Source organism: Malaclemys terrapin, chromosome 7 (assembly GCF_027887155.1).
Source record: "Malaclemys terrapin pileata isolate rMalTer1 chromosome 7, rMalTer1.hap1, whole genome shotgun sequence".
NCBI classification, from domain to species: Eukaryota; Metazoa; Chordata; order Testudines; family Emydidae; genus Malaclemys; species Malaclemys terrapin.
In genome coordinates, this window is record NC_071511.1 from 20,167,292 (window position 1) to 20,193,071 (window position 25,780).

At 42.0% G+C, this 25,780-nt stretch overlaps 1 protein-coding gene across 3 annotated transcripts in view; it reads right to left on the bottom strand.

The window, feature by feature from the left end:
• The window catches only part of SLC6A6 (solute carrier family 6 member 6), a 77,387-nt gene that overhangs the window by 11,429 nt on the left and 40,178 nt on the right, over positions 1-25,780 (bottom strand). For all 3 annotated transcript variants that reach the window (XM_054034731.1, XM_054034730.1, XM_054034729.1), the window contains 8 exons: positions 19,963-20,095; positions 14,772-14,906; positions 12,656-12,759; positions 12,415-12,539; positions 7,129-7,241; positions 3,907-4,044; positions 1,902-2,004; positions 721-821 (listed from right to left, as the gene is read on the bottom strand). In XM_054034731.1, the coding sequence (XP_053890706.1) occupies positions 721-821; positions 1,902-2,004; positions 3,907-4,044; positions 7,129-7,241; positions 12,415-12,539; positions 12,656-12,759; positions 14,772-14,906; positions 19,963-20,095 (952 nt within the window). The remainder of the gene's footprint in view (positions 1-720; positions 822-1,901; positions 2,005-3,906; positions 4,045-7,128; positions 7,242-12,414; positions 12,540-12,655; positions 12,760-14,771; positions 14,907-19,962; positions 20,096-25,780) is intronic.

Below are 25,780 nucleotides of genomic sequence, written 5' to 3' on the forward strand. Positions count from 1 at the left end.
CTTAGTGCTGACCGGACTGTGCATGTACCATCCACACAGAGCACAGGGTCAGGCACCAGAAATTAGAATAGGGAACCTATCTCTCCTATGCTCTCAGTGATCCCCCCACCCCACACACACACACTGGTCCTCAGGCAATGTGGAGGATGAAGCTGTCTAACTCTTATACAGAGGGGACAAAGCTGGGGGGAAAAGTGGCATGAGACTGGAAGTAGAAGGGGGAGAGTAACTGTAACTGGGAGATGGAGGAGACTGGGACTTGGAGCTGAGGGGAGACTAGGACTGGCTGGATCAGGAGCCAAGGACAGGGAGCTAGTGGGGGAGGAGGGAAATCTGGGCATGGCTGGGTGGGAAGGCTGGTACTGGAACCAATGAGGGAAACAGGGTGGGGTGGGGTTGGGAGCCAGTTGGTTCAGGGAGAACATTGAAAGTGGATAAGGAGCTACGGGGAGGACCGAATGGACCAGGCAATTTTGCACAGGCAACCTTAATTCTGGCATTTCCTAACTTCTGAATGCTGGTCTTTGCAACATAGCTTTTTGTGTTATATATAATACTGAATGAGAAACGGAGCATTTCCAACCTACGTGTACCCCTTTCAGTTTGGTACCTGCACACAGTGGCCCTCTGGGATGTTCCCCTTTACAGGACAAAAAAACAGAACAAAGGTTGGAAGGAAAAACAAGTGCAAGATGAGACATGGTGTGATTCTGTACTTACCACGCAAAGAAGTGGTGTGATTAGAATCCAGCTCCATTTCATCCAGGGACCAGGTCTGTATCCAATCATATCTTCAATGGCATCATACATATTATCAGCGCCTGGAATACATAGTCACTTGGTGATTTGGTGAAGAAAAGAGCATTATCAAGAGCCTGTATATGAAAGCCACATAGTGTAGGACATCAGTAACCAAGTGGTATTGCACTAATACAACTGCACAGTTGGGGCTGAGAAGGCGCTGAAGGGGGAAAATAGTGGCTTGTTTTGAGTCTCTGGGAGCTGTTTGTGTTTAGAGAGGAGTGTCTGTGGCTAAGTGTGGATGCTAATTTCCATAGTAAAGAGGAACTGTTACATTAAAGGGTTGTGTACAATGTTGTTCAAGAAGGGTGATGCACAGGACTTTCAAAAAGACCTTGCATGGTGGCACTGAAAGGTTGAGGGAAGTCTCTCTTCTCATACTGTTGCAGTAGAATACTGTGTAGAATACTAACGCCAGAGCTACCATGGAAGTTGGCAAAAGTTTTGCCTGAGAAAGGACTGAGTAACAACTGATACGGCCCATTTGAATCTAAATTTGACTGTGGTTCAATACGAAGTAAAAAAAATGGTATTTATAGTTAATACTATAATATTAATAGTTCATGAAGAACTATGGAAATGACCAGTCTTAGCCAGTTAAAACAGCAACATAGGTTATTGTCAGATTTAGGAAATTTGCATCACCTAAAAATAACCAGACATACTAGATTTTTCTGTAGGCTCTCTCTTAGCTGTTTTCTATTTGGCTGGCTTGACCCATGTAGAGATTACAGTTTTAGAAAATAGGTCTTTGAGACACAATCAGAGCTTTTCACTATCAGCCGAAAGTTCAGCTCTGGACCTTAGGTTTACACATGCAAATGCTTAATTGTGCATCTAACTACCAATGAGCATGCAAAAAACATTCAATTCTGTGTGAAAAAATTGGAGGCTGGCTTGAGCCCAGCGAAAAATGTGGCCCTCAAAATGAAGAACAAAACGACAATAAGGGAAACTACCAGGTGCTTCCACAGAGAATTCCGGAATGGATGGTTCAGTCTGCTGAATGGTGTCTTGCTAGCTTTGACCAACAACTAGTTAAAATTTGGTATTATTGGCTCACGATAAGATTCATATTAGATCTAGGGATCCTTACTTACCATAAACCCAGGCTACAGCAACACATTCAAAGAATGCAACCCACAAAAGGCATACACCACTAGCTGCATAGTAGTCAAAGAGTTGAAACACATACATGCCACCCTGTAAATGAGACACACACACAAGAGTTAGGATCAGTCACTAAAACCATGAGTGCTCTATACTCAATTCCAAATAAAATATCCTTATGAACAGAAAACCATGCTGTACCAAATTCTTTACTGTTTATAAAAAGTAAAATTCTACCAAAATATCTTATTGCTTAGCATTAACCGCCCTAGAAAAGATGCTTGTTTATCACTGAAAGCATTTTAAAGCAGAAGCGTATTGATCAAAATTAAGCCACTTAGTATAATCGACTGAGACACTTAAGTCTTTCCTTCTTAAAGATATTTTTGTATGGGCATTTATAGAAACATATGATGGAAAGAAATAATTGGTCTTTAACATAAACTCCTCCAATGAGACTAAAGTCATCTCACTAGGAGGCATTCCATTTATGAGTCTATTACTTTTAAATATTAATAATAGATATGTCCAGACTCATTGCCACATATTGCTCTAAATATGCTGAACTGTATTTCAATATGGATGTCATTTTATTCACTCCTTATGTTAGTTTCACATAAACATTTCTGAAAAAAATTGTCAGTGTATTCGAAATGTCAGTTATGGACATTATTTTAATTCCTACGGAGATCCCTCAGATTTTGTTTTAAATCTGATCTTCAAAAGAAGGCTTGTGTTATTTCTAAGATAAAATATCACATTAGTGAACTTATTGGAACAGATTCTAGGCTCACTTATACCAAGTTAACTCCAGAATAATTTCACTGATTTAACCAAAATCAGAACCTACTTCACTGAATGTACTAGATGGAAGCTGGATACCCCAACACATCATGCTAGATTTGAGTTTAACAATCTCAACCTGTTTTACCTTTTAATTATTTGGGGTCAGATATTTGGCATTTTCACTCATGTTGTATAGTACCTTAGACACCACGATTGAAATTACTGAGATTCCTTGTGGAAGAAGTTGAAAGTCAGGAGCTATTCAACTTGGCAGAACAGTACTAGTCAACAGTTTGGGTCAAGAGCTGAAGAATTGTATCCTATTCAATTAAAACTGTAGAGGGAATTTAGCTAGGGACAATGTAGTTACCCAGCCAAATTGCTACTCCTTCGAAGAGAAATATACAGCATAATAAACAAATTACGCTACAGCAGATGAATGACTTTATCTGGAGTTATTAGAATTATATATATGTTTTAGAAGTTTCATAATCAGAAATAAGATGCAAAGCGCTTTAAAGTAATCTTTGGTTTAAGCCCCTTTCTGCCATTCTTGTTGCAATATGAATGGTATGATTAATTTTCAAGCTTTTGTTTTGAAAAGATTTTCATTCCCAATGTCTTTAGCTGTTCTTCTGCACCTATCGGATTAGGAAGCAGCTGTAAACTAGGTTATATGGGAGTGACAGTCAGATTTTCCACCTTTTTATTTTTTTTATGTTCAGACTAGATATGTCGTATTGCTGAGTAGATGCTTCTGGAAATTCCATGTGCTTTATTTTTTGGCTTGCAATGAGGGGCAGTGGTTCTATACTGTGACCCCATTTTATAACAGAAAAAAAGGTTTGGGGTCCTCATCCTATGTAGCCATAAAGAAAGGAAGGGTAGTCGTATATCCCGGCAACTGTTCATGACATCCCCGCTCCCCGAGTTGAGAACTAATGGACTGGGTGTCAGAAGTCTTGGGTTCTATTTCACTTCACTGTGCCTCTGTTTCCCCATCTGTAGAATAGGCATAAAGATATCTACCTCCCTTTCAAAGCACTTTGAGATCTAGGGATCAAAAGAGCTATGTAGGAGCTAAGTGGTGGTGTTCTTCCAAGTGGTTTGCTTTATGCCATCTGATTCACAATGTCAATGAGGATACATGCTGATTGTAAAATAAATAAATAAAGTAAAATAAAGCTCTCCATCACCAGTGTTACTTACTTCAGTCACCATAGTTAGTCCCAGAAGATAGCTAAGGAAACACACTATAGCAATGAAGATTTCCCGTCGGTAACCCTTCCTTAGGAAGGATGGGTACAGATCAACTAATGACGTGATCTGTCCTTCAACTTCAACAAACTAAAGGGGGAAAAAACAAATTGAAATATACACAGTATACATTTCATTCTCTTTTGTCTTAACTAAACACCCCCTAGAAGCTCCGTATTTACACTCTATGGAACTAGATAGTACTTTGAATAATCAAATAACAATCCTATTCCTTGCAGCCTCAAGGTTAAAGTGTGTGTGTCATTTTTTTAGTTTGGAAGAAGCTTTCAGAATTGAAGTCAGTTTCCTCACATCCTTATAAGACATTAAGTTGGTTTTCTTATAAACATAAGCTACAAGGATAAAGGAAATGAATGTGATGAGAGGAAAATGTTCATGAGGCTTTTATGTTGTAGATGTTTCAGATGAACAAAAAGTGGATGTTAGAAAAGAGACAGAGAAAAATACTCGAAAAGCTAAACCTCCTGAACTGCGGCAGCAACTCTCAATCTCTGTCTTCATTGGATGTGCTGGTGAAATTTATATGCACCACATAGTTCAAGTACAGAATTAGGGCCAAATTCTGTTTTCAGTTATACTGGTGAAAATTCATTCAATGAAATACAGCCCTGCAAACTTTTTTCTCTACACAAAACCCCACTTCCCCCCGTTTGTTTGTTTCATCCACCTAGTGCATCTTGTCATAAACGTTGGCCCCACTCCTGCAAAAATTCTTGCAGATACGTTACACACTGTAAATAGACCAATTATTCAGGAAAAGCACATGGGTAAGGTTAAGATTCTGTCACGGGTATTTTTAGTAAAAGTCAGGGAAAGGCCACGGTCAATAAACAAAAATTCACAGAAACCCGCGACCTGTCCCTGTTTTTACTAAGAATACCCTGGGGCGGGAGTGGACAAACAGACCACTGCTAGAGTTGCAACTGCTCCAGTCCCGCCACTGCTCATGCGGTAGGAGTTGACCACTGCCGTTCCGGCCCCAGGGGCTGACCCAACCCTGGCCACTGCTCTGGCAGGCAGGGGACTGGCGCTCGGGCAGTGGGCCGCTGGTGAGCTGTCGACAGCCCCAGGGCTGACCTTGGCCGCTGAACAAACATAATACTTAGTCCTGCCTTGAGTGCAGGAGATTGGACTAGAAGACCTCTTGCAGGCCCCTCCAGTCCTACAATTCTATGATTCTTTACATATGTTTGTACAACTCCTAGCATAATCAGGCCATCTGGTTTGTGACTGAGACCCTTAGGTGCTTCTCTAATAGCTGTAATGATACAGACACTTTACAGGGGGTAGGTAAAATATTCTCACTTGCAACATAAACCGAAGTCTGGAGCAGATCAGCTGTCTTACTTTGTCTAATTCAGCATCTTAGAACAGTTTTTATTTTTAAAAAATTATCTGTACGTCCTTGCAACAGGAAAATGAATGTAAGACAAATATAATTAGAGTTGTCCAAATAAAACAAAACCAGCCTTGGGGAAAGGGCGCTAGTTTATTGACAGCCAGAAGAACTTCATGTATAGGAAAAGGGACCATTTAATGGTGCACAAACAAATGTAATAGAAACAAAGAAATCAGACAGCCAAATCCTGCTCTCATATCTGGCACAATCCAAAGCCCACTGAAGACAGGGGGAGCCCTTCCATTGACTTCATTGAGCTTTGCATCAGGCCCCTTACAAGGGTGACTTCATTGAGCTGCATTGATGTAACTGAGGGCAGTTTGGCCCCATTAAGTTGTCACTAAGTAAATGGTTCATCCCACAGTCAGTGACATATTGCAGCGAGTTCATGAAGTAGCAATATTCTGGCGTATATAAATCATCCTAGCCTTTATATTAATATACTTACTATGTCCAGAAACTTCCTTTAAACACATTGTACTCTGTGCCCTTCATTGATAAGGGATAGCAGCTATATTATTGGACCATCTAGCTTCCAGTGTTTAATACTGAATGCTTGCTTGAACTCCTATTTTAAAGTCTTATGTAAAACTGTTTTTCTTTTTACATGTAACACTTCCCATTGGTTGAATTTGATCTTAAGATGCTCTGGCATTCCAAAACCCTGCTTGAGTGCACTCCAAAAAGGGGGAGTGGAGGAAGAGGAAATTAAGCGCTCCAATTAGTTTCAATTATTCTACACAGCGAGGAGCTATTTAAAATTACTAGACAGCTTAAAATTTGTATAAGCACTTGGTTGTAGAACCGCAGCCCTGGGCATTGTAACATTCAATTTGGAAGGGACTGAAAGTCACTTAGCAGAGTTCAAAGAGTAAGCAGTAAAGAGCGATTTAGAACAAATGCCACACTATACAAATTGGAGAGATTAAGCGGGTAACCACTGGGGAAAACGCCACTTATGAATCTCTCCTCATATAAGAGAGGATTTGAGTTCAATAAACATGTTGCCTTTGTCGAGTGAATTTTTAGAACGTTAGGGTTACTTTACCACTGGAGTATAAAAAGTTGCCTGTCGCTCTGAAACCTCGGGCAATCTCAGTTTACAGTTACTGCATAATCCTTGGTTGCCTCTGTTTACTTGTGACTATCTAGAAATGATTAACAGATTCCTTTGTGGTATTTATGCTGATATTTCTGTGAAAAAAACTCCTCTTTGAACAGCCCTACACTACAACAAACTAGGCACCTTGTAGTTCACACGAGCAGGGTCGACAAGGAGCAGTTACAGCGCAACATTTTGGTGCGCTCTGCAATTCACTCCCACGTAGTCCACAAGCCCTACCATGGTCAGACACCTGAGTGCCAATTGATTTCAATGGCACCCAGCACCTTGCAGGCACAGACCCCAGGTGTTCCTTCCTTTTGTTATGAGTATCTCCCCTTCACCAGACTCAGATAATGCTGCACACCAACCACAAATGGTGGTGTGTTGTGGGGCAGCATTTGGGCCATGGTGCATTGATCTACCCCTTGGACTCCCTCGGGTCCCGATAGCAAAACCTTAATGCACAAGATCATGCTGACCCTGCCACCACTAACTTATGCATTGTCTCTATGTATGGACTAAAGCACAGGCAACTTCATTTAAGCAGGCTTATTGGTATTTTACTATTATTTTTAATCCACCCATTTATAATGGGGTTGCCATTGCTGGCATCATGGCGACAAATAAGTCCATTTCCGTGGTTACTAACCTGGCTATCCAGTCCAATCAACAGAAGCATAACAAAGAATAGGATAGCCCAAACAGTAGGCGCCGGCATCATGGTCACAGCTTTTGGGTAGGCAATGAAGGCCAGGCCTGGACCTAGAGGAGGAGAAAGAGAAAATAGGAAGGGGGGGAAAGGGAATGGAGATAGTAAGTACTCAGCTCATGCCTAGAGATAGCTACCCACCAATGCAGGGATGCCTGGTTCCTTTCAGATAAACCCAAACCCAGCTGGAAATACCAGAAGTGAAATTGTTTGGAGCTTTCATCTGACAAAGAAGCACGCATGACTACAGCAGAAACCCCAAGAAAACCCAAAGGCCATCGCTAACCGACCACCAGTTTTAACATCTGTCTCAAACATGCCAGTAATGGATCGCTTCCTGCACCAGCCATTCAGGAGGTGTAACAGGAATGAAGGCAACTGCCCCAGTAGAATAAAGGAATCCTGTTTCTAGCACACATGATCGCTATTTGAGTGGAGGGGGGGACAAGAGGGAATCTGCTCCAAATATTCTCCTGAAGCTTCAGTGCTGCAGCCAACTCAACCTATCCTTCTGAAAACACAAATCTCTCAGACACCTTCCTTCCAGGTTTTGGTTTATGCTCCAATAGCCAAGGTCCTCAACTGCTGTAACCCACCACTGAAATCAACAGAGCTGCCTCTATTTACACCAGCTGTGGATTTGGGCCTATGAGTTCTCAAAAGTGTTCCCTGCTGTTTGGAAATTATACTACTAACACGCCACCTTAGTCAGATTCTCCTATACCACTAGGCTTCCTGAGTCGTGCCGTAACAAATCTGGGTCCTGCCAACAATCGTGCACAACTACTAGACCAATTACACATGCTGTACACACCCACAGACCAGGGACTAAAACCTTGGTCCTTCTGCTCCAAAATCACAGGCTTCTAAAACTTAAGCTAAAGGAGCTCCCCCATAGCTAGTAGTAACAGAATGGGCCTTATCTGCGCTACGGCTCAGCTAATAAAGGGCTGGCTCAATCACACCCACCCACACACAGAGCATCGGCGCACTGCACTTCTATGTTGTTTTTCACAGAAGTTCTCACCTGGTGTCACACAGGTTTCAAATAACACTTAGTTATACATCATGAGAACTTTTGTAAAGTGAGTATGCCATCTCTGATTGGGCAACAGGGGCAGTAGGAATCTGACATCCGCTACTGGTTTAAAAGTGATCTTGTAATTTTTACAGAATGGGGAAATCTTGCAAGGACAGATTTACATGCACATTAAAATCTGGACTTTTTTTTTTTATTTAAAAAAAGGTGGATTGGAGTGTTGACATCTTCCAGGTTTGGTGAGAAGATTCAAATTAAACTTGTTTTTCAGTAGGGAAGATAAAGTCCGGTAAATCACAGGAGCAGAATTCTCTTGTTTAATCTGCATGGAGAATCGCTACTGATGCTCTTCCTAACTCCCACTTTTCCTTTCCAACAAGAACAATGGAGAAAGGAGCAAGGAAAAGAAAAGATGAGAGCAGGAGGATGACATTTTTAAATTAAAAGAAAAATTAAAGTAATTTAAATAGAAATAAATACAAATTAGCCAGCAATTGATTGATTAATTTTATTTCATTAATTTTTAAAAAGAAACATGTCTGTGGTTTTATGTGACAGAAAGCGCGCACACACAAAATTGGCTGAGTAGCTAAAATTTCTGGGGTTCTGCTTTTCACTCAATCCCTGGACATCATGTCTTCTCTCAGTAAAAACTGAATTCCCAGCTATAACTGCTATTAGATTGCATTTGTAGCCAGTCTGCGCAAATGATGAGACAGATGTAAAACTGCTATTTCTCGCTAAAACTCACTAAGGGTATGTCTACACTACCCGCCAGATCGGCGGGCAGCGATCAATCCAGCGGGGATCGATTTATCGCGTCTAGTGTAGACGCGATAAATCGACCCCCGAGCCCTCTCCCGTTGATTCCTGTACTCCTGCTCCACAAGAGGCATAAGCAGAGTCAACGGGGGAGCAGCAGTAGTCAATTCACCGTGGTGAAGACACCACGGCAAGTCAATCTAAGAACGTTGACTTCAGCTACATTATTCACGTACCTGAAGTTGCGTAACTTAGATCGATTCCCCCCCGCCCCGCCCTAGTGTAGAACAGGGCTGAAAGTGTGTGTTTGTGTATGTTAATTTCTGATGACAAGTGCTCTATGGTCTGTGTGTATTTTTCTGTGAAAGCAAATGTTGAACTATAAAGCGAAAAGTCCATGTAAAATACCATAACATTTCTGGCATCCTTTCAGTTTAATGTAAATAACTGAAAACTGCATTTAATATGGAGCGCCGTTCCACTGAATAATTATCCTGTTAAAATGCACTGTGCTTGTGGTTGTTGTTAAAAGCTTATTAGAACAGTAATAACCATAGTCTATTTGGTGGCCACTTGCTGATTAAATGAAATATTATGGCTGGAATTGTATCCAGTCAGCAGAAGGAACTGTGGCTGGTAGATTGAAACAATACAAAATATGGAGGCCAAACCTTCTCCATCAGCTGACAGACACGATAGTCAGACCTGGTTAATCTGAATCAGTTTGCAAACGGCGTTAAAACAAAGGAAGTCTTGCAATGGCTTTATCACTAGTACATACTGTACATGCAATATATCTTTCATCCAGCCAGGCACGCAGACAAATCCAGCACAGATTAGCCAGGCCTCACTGTGCTTCCTTTGTTCTCACATTGCATTTCTTAGGGTAAAAAAAAAAGCAACAATGCTTTTGGCCTTTTATTTTATGTAATGTAATGGGAAAAATAAAGGAGAAAAATGAACTTTAAAAAAATCAGGCAGTTTGCCAAGCTGGGGTGAGGGATGTGGGACGGAGACAGACCAAATTCAACCCTTGTGTAACTCCACTGAAATCAATGAGTCCACTTTGCCCAATGAAAGATAGGAGTAACTCCCATTGTCTTCAGATCTTCACTACTCATATCCTACCAAGGGAGAATTCAGCTCAAGACCTTTACATAAGGGGTGAATTTGGCAGGGGTGTAATTAAGCAACAGAGTGCTGCTGGAGTTCTGCTGTGAGTGAACTAGATTGTGCCCAAATCACAAGAATAATCCACTGAAGTCAATGGAACCACAGGTGTGAGTAAGGCAAGTGGGAGGATACAGAATGGAGGAATCATCTAGTTGCCCAATAAACAAGTTCCTCTGCCAAGCCGCAAAATCAAATTGCAGACGCTCATTGCTCCCTCTCTCTTTTTTCTACCTGGAAGAATAATCCTGGATTTGCATACTGGCAAAATAAGGGTTAAAAAAAAAGATGGGGGTGGAAATATATCTGGGGAAAAAACACAAATCTATTTCAATTTCTCTTTGCTGGTAAATGGTTTCAGGTTGCCCGCACTAGAAAATGAAGTCTCCTCTTTGACACAGAACAGGTAGAGTACAGGCAGCAGCAGTACAAGTTTCCCCCACAACTCCTGCCAATGTGCCGCTACCATGAACTGAAGGAACCACCTCTTAGGAATGAGAGGGGTAGAGCACGCTCCCAGGTTTATTCAATTCTTGGCCTCTTGGCTGAGAATGGCAACAAGTATACCAACCGGTACCAGTGTTGATGGCGGTTTATTGTGATTGTATACCTGTCCATTAGAAATTAGCCTAAAACCCCCACATGTATATACTGTGTCATCCACTGAATAGCCATCAGATGGCTACAACTTGTGGTCACCACCACCGTGTGTTGAAATCAAACAAACTAAAATGGTCACCAAAATAAAGGATTGAAGTCCAGTGTCTAAAACTGATCAGTGGTGCCACTTTCAAAATATCAAATATCAGGGACAAAGGTGCCCATTTAGCAATGGATTATGTTCTTTTATTTTGGGTCAATTACAGTAAATTTTGAATCTGAATAGAAAAAAATGCCAAATACACAAAATTTCTTAGAACTCATCTGAAATAAGTACTGAGCTGGTTAGGGTGTATTCCCCAGGATTATTCCCTTAGTTTGTTCCTGTATGCAAGTAAAGCATCTGATCAAAATGATCTTTATGGGCCAGATCCTCAGCTGATGTAAAATGGCATTTGCTCCATTGATTTCAATAGAGCTATGCTGATTTACACCAACTGAGACTCTAGCAGTGTTCCCAACATCCATCATTTCATAATGAGTCTTTGTGAGTCTTAAAGATCTAGCTCCAGGAGTCAATGTAATTACAAGAGAATCTCAGCTTTTATTTAAAAAACTAAATAAAAAAGTAAGTTTCTAGTCTTCTTGGGGACCAAAAAATAGCTGAAAAACGTGACCCTACAGTGAAAAAGTGAACCCTAAAGGCTGAAAAAATCAGAAGGAAAAGAAAAAAGCACCCAAAATGTGCTATTATTCTTTTAAATCTCGTGATTTTTAAGCCAATCTCGTGATTTTGGGGGCTTGACTATGATTTTTGAACACTTGGGGTTGGCAATACTGATCTAGCCTGGTATAATTGTTCACCATCATTATGACAGCCTAAAAGTACCACTCCTGCCCACAAGTGCTATGAAGTATGTCCAGGGGAAAGATGTAGTCTACCTTGTTCAGTGTATATTCACAAGCTGGATGTACCCTCTCTCTGATACATGTGTGTAGCTGAAGGGTGATGGGAATAATTTCATGCAAAACCAGGGGAAAATATGTCCCTGTAAACAGTTTAAGAATGGACATTGCACAAAGAGTATCAGCTTCACCTTGGAGCTAGATTCAAATGTACAGAGTTGCAAGAGTTGGTGTCATGGTGGAAGGGATTTTCCAAAGAAGCCTATGGGGTTTAGGTGTCAACTTCCTTTGCCTTTCAATGGGATTTGGGCGTCCAGTTCCCATATGTCCCATTGGAAGTGCCTGACTTTATTCCTACGGCATCTCTCACCCGCGGGCAATCATACCTACAGTAACAAGAGGGTTGGTGTAGATTTCCAAAATGGATTGACGTATCTGGACTTGAGACAACAATGTGTGTGGTCCTTTTAAATAATCTGAGCTAAACTTTGGAAAAATGTGTTCAAACTGCCACACTCATCAAGATAAAGTAAGCCCTATGTTAATTAGCTACCCACTGCTGTTCTAAAAGAAAACCAGACTAACATGCGCATTTAATCATTTTTCTGATGCTCGTGGGAATTCTTTTTTTTTTTCTTTCTTTCTTTCTTTTTATTTTATTTTATTTTGTTTGGCTGATTTAGTCCGCAGTACTTTGCTCACACACTAGGTGGCAGTGCCCACCACCACTGCCACCAATACCATCGTACCTGACTCTGCCACATCAGCAATGTTCACCCCTTGCTCTTGTGCCATGAAGCCCAGGACGGAAAAAATTGCGAAGCCAGACACAAAACTGGTACCACTGTTCAGGCATCCCAGCAGCAAACAGTCCCTAAGTCACACATATGTCATGGAGCAAGTTAATTCAAAAAAAAAATGTGAACCCATTGTCCCTACTTATTTACATCATTTAGCTAAGACACTAAACCCCCTTGGTTAGAAACTTGCCTGTAACAGTTGTATTTATACTTGTTGTAGCTTCCCAGGGATGTCATTGCTCCTAAGCAGATTGCATACGAGAAGAAGATTTGTGTCCCGGCATCTATCCAGACCTAAAAGAAAAGATGGAAGAAAGCATCATTAGTGTAGGCAATCCCTATAGCAACGTGCACCACAGTCAGTCCGTTATTCAGGCTTTGCAACAACAAAAATTGCTTCCACTGAGACAGATATTGGGGCAAAGGAGGAGAAGAAAGAGAGCATCTCATTTTAAAATGACCACATTGTAGGGGAAAAAAACATCATTAGCATCAGAGTCCACTTGAAAACTTCACAGCTCTGTCAGCAATTCAAACATCCCTTCCTGAAAGGTGGTCTATCATTCTACTTTGTCTGCCATTCAACTGATCCTTTCCTTACTGCATAACAATCAATGCTTTCCCAAGAAAATGGACAACGCAGAGGCAGCTGGAAAGTCCTGTATACAATTGTATCTGATGCGGTTCAGTTAGAACCAGCCTACAGAGCCACTGGACTGCAAACACGAACACCTTGACTGACACTTTTCCAAATGGCCCCATGCTATTGCCCCAACCATACCTTTCAACCACCGGTGGCACAAGGACAAACACTGCAGGTGCAGAGGGGACACAAGCATGACACAATGCATTTCTTTAACATCAATAACACCGTTACTAACCTCAATTCATGACGCATCATCCTGATGGTATTAGTACAATAACATGCAATATATAGTATCATTACAGTGAGAAACTCCGGCTTCATACATTTGTGGTAACCTCTCCATCTATTCCTGACCATTCACAGACATGTACTTCTCTCTACTAATACTGGGGAATCATCCAGGAGGTCTGAATGGGGGGAAGCAGCAGCTTTGCAGCATAGCTCTCCTACCATTGTCAGCATCATCCACCTGAAAATACCACAGGGATTTCCTGGTGAAAGAAGATGAGCCTTTTCAATGGGGAGTCCATGATAGCTTAACTCTGGAGGGAACTATGCCATCATGGACGAGGGGGCCTGGGAGTTAAACAGAATCTGAATCTTTCCTGTGTTGTCAGTCATCACATCTTAGGGCATGAAACTTACGGCTAATAACTCATAACAATTACATGCTACCAGGGAAGGAGGTAGATGCATGTCTGAATGGCTGGGGTAATGAAGGCAAGATCACAGAGACTGCCACATTTGGCTAAGTTTCTTTCAAGGACACTTTACCTGCTTACTTACAGGGCCCAAATCCCCTTGGTATTTTGACTTTTTACTAGATAATCATTAGAAAAGAAACAACAGAGAAAGGCATTTTCATCCTATCATGCCTACGGCCATCGCTTTAAAAAAAAATCACTGTTATCATTTGGATTTGTTTTTTGCTATTGGTTAGAGAGTTTTGCATTTCCCATGTGATCACTGTTGGCCAAAGAGCTAGTGGTTAGACTTTCACACATTGCTACACCAGTACCATGGAAATGAATAGTCTTTTCCTTTTCCAGTTGTAGCTTGTAGAGAAAAAAAAAAAATGCAACTCCTCCTACCCAGTGCTAAGCAGTCGTCTTCCATGCATTCTCTCATGTGTTTGCATGAGAAAACAGATTTCTCTCATGCTTGCAATGGTTTTCATTTTTCCACTACTCTGTTCACTTCTTTCCCCGATGTCCTGCTCCTGAGAGGTGGTGGCAGAGTGAAACAGATACTCACAATTGCTCCTTGGTGTGCCATCTGCCACGCTCATATTTCTCTCCTTTCTTTCGATTCCCTTCGAAACTAAAAACTATCCTCCTAAAAAAAAATTTATCTCCCTTACCTTGTCCAGAGCCTAATACCAACAAGAAAGCTGAGATTCTATAACTGGACAGAGTCTACAGCCTCAGAGCCCTTTGACACAAAAATACACACATGGAAAGATGCATTAACACATTTAACAACGACCTTTTCAACCAGATACAATGGAAAAATACAACCCAGTTTTAATGTCCATGCTATATTTGGATTGATAAAGATCATGGAAAAAAATCTCCTGTTGTTGCACCACCACCCACCTCTAAATGTCCCTCTTGTTTCAGAGCATGGGAAGTCTCCCTGCTCCTACTTAGTGGTCCCATACCTGTGGATCTGCTAACCGTGATACATCAGGGTAAAGGTAAAATTTGATGCCCTCTGCAGCTCCAGGCAGGGTGACACCACGGATTAACAGCACAATAAGCATGACGAATGGGAATGTAGCGGTGAAGTACACAACCTGCCAAAACAAAGTGACAATATGTAGAGTCCTTGACAATTAGTTTAGAAACAAAATATATAACTGGTGTCTTTTCAACCCCCAACCAAAACTGACGGAGATCCAGGGATCTGAATTCAAATCCGCCTGGCATTTCATGAGGCTCAGATTTGAGTTTCTGGTTGTTTAAGCACATTTTTAGTTAATCCTCTCTTCCACTCTCAACTGTCCTCTTGGCTTGTAGCATTCAACTGGTGCCTTAAGTTCCTGCAATCTTCAGTCTATGCAAAGATAACGGTCTGGTCTGATTTGTCTCCAGGAGATGCTGTCTGCATCTCCAGGCAAAGATGATGCTGGAACAGAGTGGTCTGCCCCTTTAAGGACCATAGGGCCTGAACCGGCTTGCTCTGTTTGGAGACAGTGCTTGTCTTTAGAGGAGCTGTTCCTGCCTGGGAGAGGGGCTTGTCCGACCCAGCTGGGAAGGGGTAAAGTGATTCCTATAAAAGGGCTGAAAAAGTACTGTTGGGGGAAGGAGCTGCAGGAAGCAGAGTGGCTCCTGCGGTGGGCCCTGGAGCAAGACCTGGAGAGGCAAAGGGAAAGGCCTCTGAACCCTGGAAGCAGGCTGTGGTCAGGGGAATAGCTTTGTTTTGATGTTCATGAGTTATTTGTCTGAAGAATAAGCTATGCCCTGAAGGAAGGGCCTGAACACATTTGGGTGAGCAGTCCTGCCGGCCAGCAGCCTACAGCTGCAAAGGCCTTTTCTGCTGACTGTTCACACTAGTCGCAATTTTCTCTTTGTCCCCTGCCACCTTCTCTTATCACAGGCTCACCTTTGGCAGTGAAGAGTAACAGCCTCCACTGCAAAGGGTCACTAATGGGTTATGTCAAGCTTCTTTTGAACCTTCCAGCGGAGGATCTCCAAGTATTTAACAAAAATCAGTGAATTTAGCTATCTTGTAAGGCAGGTAAGAATTATTTTTCAGATATGCATGCCGTGGCCTAGAGAGACTAAGAGACTTACCCAAGATATCTCAGTCAGCAGAGCAGAACCAGGAAATGAACTTCCCAGATACCTGCTCCAACCACTCCCCTAACCCATTGCCTCTGACAGGTTCTGGAGAGCAATTAAAGCATTTTCTACCTATTCATCCATCTACTGGGAGCCTGAATGTATGAAAGGTGTCACAGGCACGGGAACTAGGGATGCAGGGCGTGCTGCAGCACCCCCAGGTTTTATGCAGGGTCCTGGCTGCCGGCCCCGCGTCCAGGGTCCTGGCTGCCGCTCCCCTCTCCAGCTCTGGGGTCCCAGCTGTCGGCCCCACGCCTGGAGTTGAATCTCCTATACTGCTATGCACTGTGCTACTGCTAATCTATCAGGCCAATATACATGTCTCTCTCATGATATAGGTGTTGCCATGTACCTTGCTAACAGGGAGGCAGCTTAGATATACACAAGGTTACATGCAGGGACCAGTGAAGTCCAGGAGCACTGAAGGCTTTGCAGGCTTGTTCTGTCTGAGAATACTGCTACCATCTGTGTGGATTTTAAAGGCACTTCTCAGAAATAAAAAGGAATCCAGCTGGAAGGCTTTGGCAATGCATTGGGTCAGTGAAAGAGCTGGAGACTTGAGTTTCATCCGTGACCCAGGCCACAGTGCAAATGAGATTTGGCAGGTTCACCCTATGAGAAACAAACCAGTCCTCATTTTGGTATGAAAGGCAGTGTCTGCTCAAGAGAGTTGCTGGCCTAGAACAGAAGGGGTTGCTGCAGGCTGGGATTGAGGTATATTATCCCCCCCGCGAAGGCTCCGCACTGGGGTGCGCTGGTTAGCACTCAGAACCTTTGTATGGCTCAAGCCGATACCATACTCCGCATTGCAAGCATTACATCCACTTACAATTTTTCAAAGGTGATTTTTTAAAAAAAAACTCAATAAGAGACTCCCCTTCTCCAAGAGATGCCTACGCCTTCCTTGCCCATTTGCAGCTATAAACATCTCCAGCTCAGAGCAATAACCAGCAGAATCCTGGAGAGACAGAGTGTGATACAATCATTGAGAACTAAAGACTGAATCACCCAAACCTTGTGGGCACTATCTTCAGAACATGAGGCCGAGGGCTTGCCTAGAGGGGGGAAGCTGACTGGCATAGCTTTTCCATAATAACCCCCACTCTGCCCGGTTCTAAAATAAAAGGGACTTTATTCCATAATTACTCTGCTTTGTGAATGGAGTAATTATTCCCGAATAAAATCACTTTTATGCTAAAATAATGTGTCCACACAGGGAGCTATTCAGGAATAGCTATTACAGAAGAGTTATTTCAGAATAGCTATGCTGATCAATTTCCCTGGGCAGACAAGCACTAACACTCTATTGCAGGCAATCTCTGCCTTCCAAAAAGGATTGGTTTCTTCCTTTTTTTAAATGGAGTCAGATGTTTCTGCCAAGTAATTACAGCTCTGCTGCCTTATTTAAAATACATTTTTGTTTTTCAAAATTTAGTTTAATCAGGGAAAAGCTCCTGAGATGCATCCACTTGTCTTTTAAGTGTGCCCTAGGAGAGTAACCAGGAGAAATCAAAGCCGGCATTGATATAATAACTCAGGTAGCCAGACTGATAAAATTCAAAGAAAACCTTTTCATGCATATGGTTTTCTTCCTTTTCCTCTTGGAACTCAGTAATATTTTTCATTGATAAATAATATGGATTATACATTAGCCTAGTTTCATCTAAAAACTTTCAAAAAGTTATTTACTTTTTGTCCTGTATGATCCCTTTTTATATAATCTTGACCCACAAAAATCCCTGCTCTCTCATAACAAGGCTGTGTCTGCATTCACAGGAACTCACTGTTACACAATGGACTTCCCCCTTGCGGGGCAGGAAATCCCCTACATGACTGAAGGAATTTTTAGGCTCCAGCACTCTATACAAAATGTCCCCAAAACACTGGGCTATTATTTTTCGTGACTGTTTCTTTTGTTCAATATATTGCAACAAGATTTTTTTAAAAGATTATTTTTTCCCCTTCAGGAAGTTATTTGTACATTGGAAAGCAGTTAGTATGTAAAAAATTATCTATAAAATTAAACTATGGGCTAATCACTCATCCAATTACTCCAGGACGACATTAGAGTTCTTCAGTTTGCTTTGGCCTGATCCAAAGCCAATGGGAATCTTTCCACTGACTTCAATGGGAGTCTTTCCATAGCCTTCAATGGACTTTTGACCAGGCCCTGTGTCCTCAAAACACAATGGAGGGACAGACAGTAAATTCTGATTAAGGTCTGAGATACCACTAATTTCCAGAAAAACCTGTTGGTTATTTGATATTTTTTAACCATTCCTTTTTGCTTTTTTAACTTAAAAAGGTTCAGCGTTAATTCCCTGGCACAGAAATACAAGGCCAGAGGGAACATTTCAGAGTCCCAGTCTTGCATTTGTTGTGCACTGCATACTCCATCTCAGGTCTATGGGAGTTTGGGATGCACAAGAAAACATACCCACCAAATAGATATTCAGCTGCTGAGTTATGCATTGAAAAACCTGTGGAAGTTCCCAGCAAACCTCTGACTTTTTCAAGTCACTGCAGCCCTTTGACTGTCTCAGACTAGCATACACTCTCGCTGATTTTGATTATGCTGGTGCATTATAGCAAGGGTTTGTTTTTTGTACACACTAAGCAGCTTGGATAATCTTTTGGTGCTGTCTGAACTGTGGTGTGAATCAAACAGCCATCACGATCGCAAAAGGTACTCAGGAAGTGTTTGTTTCCATTCTAGACTATTGCTGGGGAGATTCTATGCTCGCTTTCATTATGACACTTGACAACCCAACTCAACAGGTCATGCCAACCAGTGACAATAGGGAATACAACCATCTTCGGTCAGCACAGATTTAGAGGTGTGGAAACTGCTCTTTGGACCTAAAACTGGCAGGAGACCAGAAGAATAAGGCACCATGTTTTTAATGAGGCCCTACGATAAAGTCAAAGGGAGAGAGAAATGATGGTACAGAACCACTACCATATATTTAAAGAGGCAATAAATACCAGGCATCGCCTCGTTAATTGACAGTGTGGAAACTTCTGTACTTTGTTCCTTGCACGCTACTGGAATGGAATGAGGTTCAGATGCTGTCTAATTATTACCATATGGAATGGCGTGGTTTTGGAGAGTGCAGTGGTAAGGGCGGGGGGGGGGGGGAGGAGGAACCACAGATGGGTCCCATTCAACAAAAACCTCGGAGCACCCAAGGGTCTGGAGTCTGTGAATGTTTAACTACTGTGGCCTTCAGCAGGCATCTAAAATATAGAGTGTAGATATCAAGGTTGTTGAACTTAGCCCTGAGCTCAATACGCCTAATAGAAAACTTCAGAGAGGAAGGTAGGCCCTGCAGTGAGAGGCACACTAGAAATGGCTGAATAAACAGTGAATAGATCTGAGTGTCAGAGTAGCCCTTGGACAATGACCCTGGCAAAGAAGACGGGGCTGCTGTTTTAGGATGAGCGTTTTCATTAAATAAATGAGTGCTTAAAGTTAGGCTCCTAACTCTGTCCTTGGGCATCTAAATAAGTGGGCAGATTTTCCAAAAGTTCCCAGTGACTTCAGTTTATGCCCACTGTGGAGCCACTGATTCCAGTGGCACTGCAGCAGAATTGAAGGTGGCTCTGTGGGTGACATGTCATAGAAACACACCGTGGTGTAACTATTATTATTATGTGGGAAGAAGCAAGTAGTGTACCACTCAGTAAAGCCTGAGGCACCCTCACCAGTACAGGTAGCACTGGCTAGGTTCCGTTGTCCTAAATGGCGCTATTTAAAAGGCTTCCTGAGTCGTCTTTATATGATTCATGATGCCATTCCACTAACTTCCGCTTGGTTCAGAGGGATTCTGTACTATGGCACTGGCCACTGTCCTCCAACACCAGTCAAGTCCATCCCTTACTCAGTGTGAAAATACATTTTTCGCATGGAAGCTGTCACTACCTATTGACAAAAGACACAGCCTATTATTCACGGTACTGCTGACTTTTGTAAGGGAGTGATTGTAAAGGGGCAGAGAGAGCACTTACTTTCCCAGTAGACTTGACGCCTTTCCAAATGCAGAAGAAACATATCACCCAGACAAAGAGAAGACACAGTGCCAGATCCCACTTGACAACACCGACATCTTCAATCCCCGTAGACAAGCTCAGTACGTTGCGCCTTAATGCGTGAAAGGAAAAGAAGCAAGACAAAGATGCAACAAAGCAGTTAGTCAGGAGTTTTCTTATAAGCTCTGCAAGTTTAGACACATTACTTATGGCAAGGACTGGACTGGCTACACTTTAAAATTACAATCTTATGAGCATGTACTTGCCTAACTCAGCATTACTCATATGAGTAAAAGTTTGCAGGATTAAGCCCTAGGTATGTCTGCTGTCTGTAGGATTCTTCTGACCAACATACTATACAGCATCTTGACCAAGGCTCCTTTTGGAAGCTAATGATCATATAAGTGTGTTGCAAGTGTTGAAGTTATTTGCTATAATTGTTCTTCATGGAGATGGAAGCCAGACCTCTACTGCAGTGGTTCTCAAAGCCGGTCCGCTGCTTGTTCAGGGAAAGCCCCTGGCGGGCTGGGCCGGCTTGTTTACCCTCTGCGTCCAGAGGTTCGGCCAATCGCGGCTCCCACTGGCCACGGTTTGCCGCTCCTGGCTGCAGGAAGCGGTGGCCAGCACATCTCTTGGCCCGCGCCGCTTCCTGCAGCCCCCACGATTGGCCGAAGGTAAACAAACCGGCCCGGCCCGCCAGGGGCTTTCCCTGAACAAGCGGTGAACCGGCTGTGAGAATCACTGCTCTACTGGCATCTCTATCAAAACAGCCTTGAAGCCACAGCGTACTTGTATGTCAATATCACCCATAATGTCTGAAACACACTTATTCAAAAAGGCCACAATACATCAGTGTTTTCTTTTCAGTCTGTTACCGTGACTATCATTTTAGGGATCAGAGAGAACAGTGTGTCAAGTTAACACATTAAGGAGTTTGGTTTGCAGTGCAGAGCCTGGATTTGTTACAATTTCTGTTACTCTTTCCATTTATCTTGGCTCAGTGCATGCAACCATTACTGATGAGTGCCAAAGGTAGTCAATGTCATCACAAGTAGGCCCTTGTTTAGTTGACCAAAGATATTTGGTAAACTTTATTTAGTTATTCAACTTAGAAAATAAACACAGATTTCTACTGGGGAGGCAAAAACATGAGCATCAGAATAGCTAGGTTCATAAAAACAACTTTTTATTAACTTCTTTCTTTTGTCAATTTCCGTAAGAACAAATATTGAAATAAAACTACTTCCTTTCCTTTCTCTGGCAATGTACATGCCCCAAATGGCATGTTTGTCACTTTCTCTAACATGAACAGGCTGTGTCACACCTTTCCTCATTGCCTGCAATAAAGGACCAAATCCTACTAATTCCTTACTTAGGCAAAACTCTGCTGAAATCACTGGGACAAATCCTGAACTCCTCGTCATGCAAGACTTTTCACTGTAGTCAATGAAAGTTTTGGGTGTATTGGAACTGCAGGACATTGTCCACAGTCTAATTTGTTCAATGAAAGAATGCCGCTGAGTTTTGTTTTTTGCCCAACGATGAAAGTCAGCAGCCATCCTTTACCCACTATCAGGAGTGCAAGGGGCACACCGGGTCAATGTGTCTGCACACGCAGATGAGGTAAACAAGTTTAGGTAACAGATTTTTGTCAAGATAAAAACATTTACCAAACCCTGCAAGGTCATAGCAATCTGATGCACTAAGCTTCACCCCCACCCCCACCCGTGTCTATCAAGCTTTTTTGTTCCCAATGGAAAAAACAATAACAATAAATAAAACCAGTGACCTAAAAGTGCTATAAATTTTTGATAATAAAGAGAAACTGACCATTTAGAAGGCCCAAAATGGTTGCCTTTTTTTGATATTAGCTTGCAAATTTGTTACGATAATTTGAGCATGTGTGTGTGTGTCTGTGTTCTCAAAACTAAATGCTTTACATTTTCTAAACATTTTTTGAGTGTATTTGGTGCTGTGGAAAAAGACCAATGGAACTCAATAGAACAGATGCTCCCCAAACAGTGTAGCTACTCAGTAATTAGGAGGAACCCTATGATAACAAACAATTGTATAATTCTGCAGTCCTTGCTCATATGAGTGAGTCCTTACTCACTGGAATCAGCAGCAGCAGGATCAGGCCCGGTGTGTGTATGTGGGAGAAGAAAATGAAGAATTTGCAAGGAGACAAAAGTTCAGTTTCAAGCTCCCATGGGTTTTTTTTAATAAAGCCCAACTTTCTAAGCTGAAAGGCAGTTTGGAAGAACATGCTAATAAGCAGCCAACATGGCTTGGGGCAAGAAAACACTGAATAGCCTTTTTCCTTTTGGAAACTGGAGATCTGTGAATGTATGTGGCTAAGACTGTATGTGGCATGTTTCATGAACCACTCTTTGTTTTTCTCTTATAGATTCAAAAGCAGATGGCCACCTTACCTAGAATGTGACCCAGGATTCTGGGCTCACATTCTATGGAAGAGAACAACATCTGCTAGGAGCCAGGTAGGTTTCTCTTTTATATAGGACTAGTAAAGTGCACTGTTTGATGTGCTCCCTTGCTGTCTTCAGCCATCCTCCCCTGCAAGGATGAATACCTCAAGGAGCCAGTTCAGCACACACCACCACAGTGTCTGCATTAGGTTACGTCAGGCAACCAAAACCAACATATTTCTGTAGCAGAAGCACATCAGTCTGCATCTGTAACATCTTTATAATTTCATTCCTAGGTGTAGTAAGAACTGTATTGCACAACAGCTTTGGTGATATGGACAAACCTCCATTACTCCCTCCGTTACCAAGCCTGCATGATGTGTTCTGACGTATATATATATATATTCAGTGGGACAAATATCAAACATGGATTCTTGGGCTTTTTTTCATAGAGCCAGTATGGACTAATAACACGGAGAATGTAAAAACAGGAGTTGTAAGTGGTTCCAGAATGTGCGCAAAAATAGAATGAGTGGAGTTAAGCAATCCTTGAAGGGTGTCCCATGTCAATTAATGCAGTCAGGACCTTTCATACCAAGAGAGAGGAAGTGCTTTTTAACATAGACTGAGCAATAACAACTAGTACTATAAACAGGTGTACAAGCAATTCACTAAAGGGAATGCTATGAAAGAAGCAATTTCGTAAATCTTATTTGCCTCCAAGGGCACATAAGACTAAGTCGGATTTTGTTTAGTTTTGTTTTGCTTTCCTCAGGGTTACATGCCAGGAACATGTGACAGGCTTTCTTGGATTTGGATGAACAAGGTCTGCTGATTACCAGCCATTTATAAACATTTGGTCAGCATCAGACAATCAGAGCTCTTGTTTAATGGGAGCTGTCCCATAATTCTCACCCCTTTCGCATTACTGCATTTGTAAGACTTTAAAATTCAGAACTTTAAAAGAAAATCTGAAGAAATAAGATCTAAAGCACATGATAGCAAGATGTAAGTCTCCTGAGATAAAGCCAGATTTGCTTAACCCCTTTTACTGCTGCTCAAGTAAGCATGTGATTTGCACAGAATGTTAATTCAGATGAACTGAAATGTCAGGCTCAACTGTATGTCCGGCAGGACAGGGAAGGGGCACATGTCATTCAGCATGAAGAGGCTAATGTATTAGTGAGGCCAATTATATCAGTGTGGTGTCAGCTTTACCACACACTAGTGATGAAGATAACCACATCCGTTTCCCAGATTGAAAAGGGCATTTAGTTTCAGAAACAAAAAATTAAATAAGTATTAACTGTACCGCAAAACAGTGTGGACATGACTAGGTCATTCTTACAGTTGTGGGTCTGCAGGGTCTCAATGATGGGATATTTAAGATCGAGGGAATAACACAAGCTTTTAAAAATAAAAATGATAAGCGCCGATGATCTTATTCCCAAGGATGAGTGAAGTTTGGCAGGTAGACTAACAAGATGGTATTCCTCTGCCTTCCAGGGTAAAACTCTTCCTGGGCATTGGGATCCTCCCAGCCTATTCAGATAGCTGACTAAGGCTAGGTCTACACTATGGGGAGAGCGGGGGGAGGGATCGATTTAAGATACGCAAATTCAGCTACGTAAATAGCATAGCTGAATTCGACGTATCCGAGCCAACTTACCCCGCTGTGAGGACGGTGGCAAATCGACCATCGCGGCTCCCCTGTCGACGGTGCTTACTCCTACCTGCGCTGGTGGAGTACGCGCGTCGATTCGGGGATCGATTGTCGCGTCCCGACGAGACGTGATAATTCAATCCCCGAGAGATCGATTTCTACCCGCCAATCCAGGCGGGTAGTGAAGACAAGCCCTAACAGTGGTAGCATTGCCTCTGAAGGCAGAATATCTGGCAGCAGGTATATTTTTACCTGAGAAATCTAGCTGGTTTGTACCATTGCCTTTTATCAAAGGCTTTTGGGAGCTGGGGGCGAATGGAGATTAAAAATAATGTACTGTATAAAGTCTGGCCTGGCCTTAGATATGGTATATTGAAAGTTGCCCATTAACACTTTAACTCTTTAATAGGATACTGAGCTGGACAGCCGTTGGGCTGACTCAATACGGCTATTCTTATGTTCTTATGTAAAAGTGAGACAGCATAAGCTTAACAGAGCTGAGGAAGATAGAGGTAAGGAGAAGGCAGTGCACAAGATACAGGGAGTCCTTCTTCATGCTTAGATGTGTGCAAGACCTCTTTAGTCTGATTTGTTATCCACATTAGAAGATTGCTTTTTGTCCTGTTCCAGTTGGTCTTTGACTTCTTGATGTGGAATGTCTGTCTAGTAAATCATTTCAACTCCTCATATCTTTAGAGGGACCAGTCCACCACCCAGGAAATCAGAACTGGGAAAGTAACTGTCACATAGCGCAGAAACTTAGTGCTAATGACACACTGAAAAAATTGGTAATACAGGATGCACTCTGTCAGTTACACCAGTCATCTGATGGTCCAAGACCTACTCTACATTACTGGCTCATCTGCAGCTCTTGGGTTACAAGTTTCAGCACAGTTCCTAGGATTCTTTTTCCAAACTTAACACCTGCCAAATATTTGCAGTGTGGATGTCATTTCTGGTGTGGCAACTAGCTTACGTTTATTTATAAAATACAGAAGGGTGTTCAAGTTGATTCAAGGAGTCAAACTGAAATTTAAGTGGCCTGAAGAAGTCAAACTGGGATCAAAGCAAATGCTACACTTAATAATAAACCAGCAGGGCATGCCAAACAAGTAAATAATCTCTGAATCTGCTCATGGGGGGTCTTAGATCAAACAGATCTTCTTTGTATTCCTTTTATTCTGCAAATTTTTGATGCCTGTGCAAATACACTGTTTGCAGAGGTGTCTCTCCATTTAGAAATCAGATTGTGCAAAACAGAATTTATAATGTGAAACGCAAGAGAAACTGTGACAAGAAGCTTAAGCCTGATAAACTCCAGGCATCTGGGAAAAGCAAGATCTTCTTCAAGATTACACAGTAGGCTGGTGCAAGACAAATGATCACAGAAAAGTACAATAACGGGCAGTGTTTAATATCTCTGCCAGTTTTCTTTGCCACGTTAATGGCTGGCATCTTCGCCAGGTTAGAAAGTGATTTGTTATACATGTAGAAAGTGTATTAACAAGAAAGGGAGGGGGAAAGGCAACAAACAGCTGTGCTCACAAAACCATAATTAATGGTCTGTCATTGTTTCCATTGTAAACCCCTATTCTCAAGGTACTTGTAAATGAAATGTTCCAAACTGATGTCTGATGCAGAGAATCACAACCCAGAGATGAATGGGTATTTTTCACAATAGAAAACAAAACCAAAATCCTTTCAAACC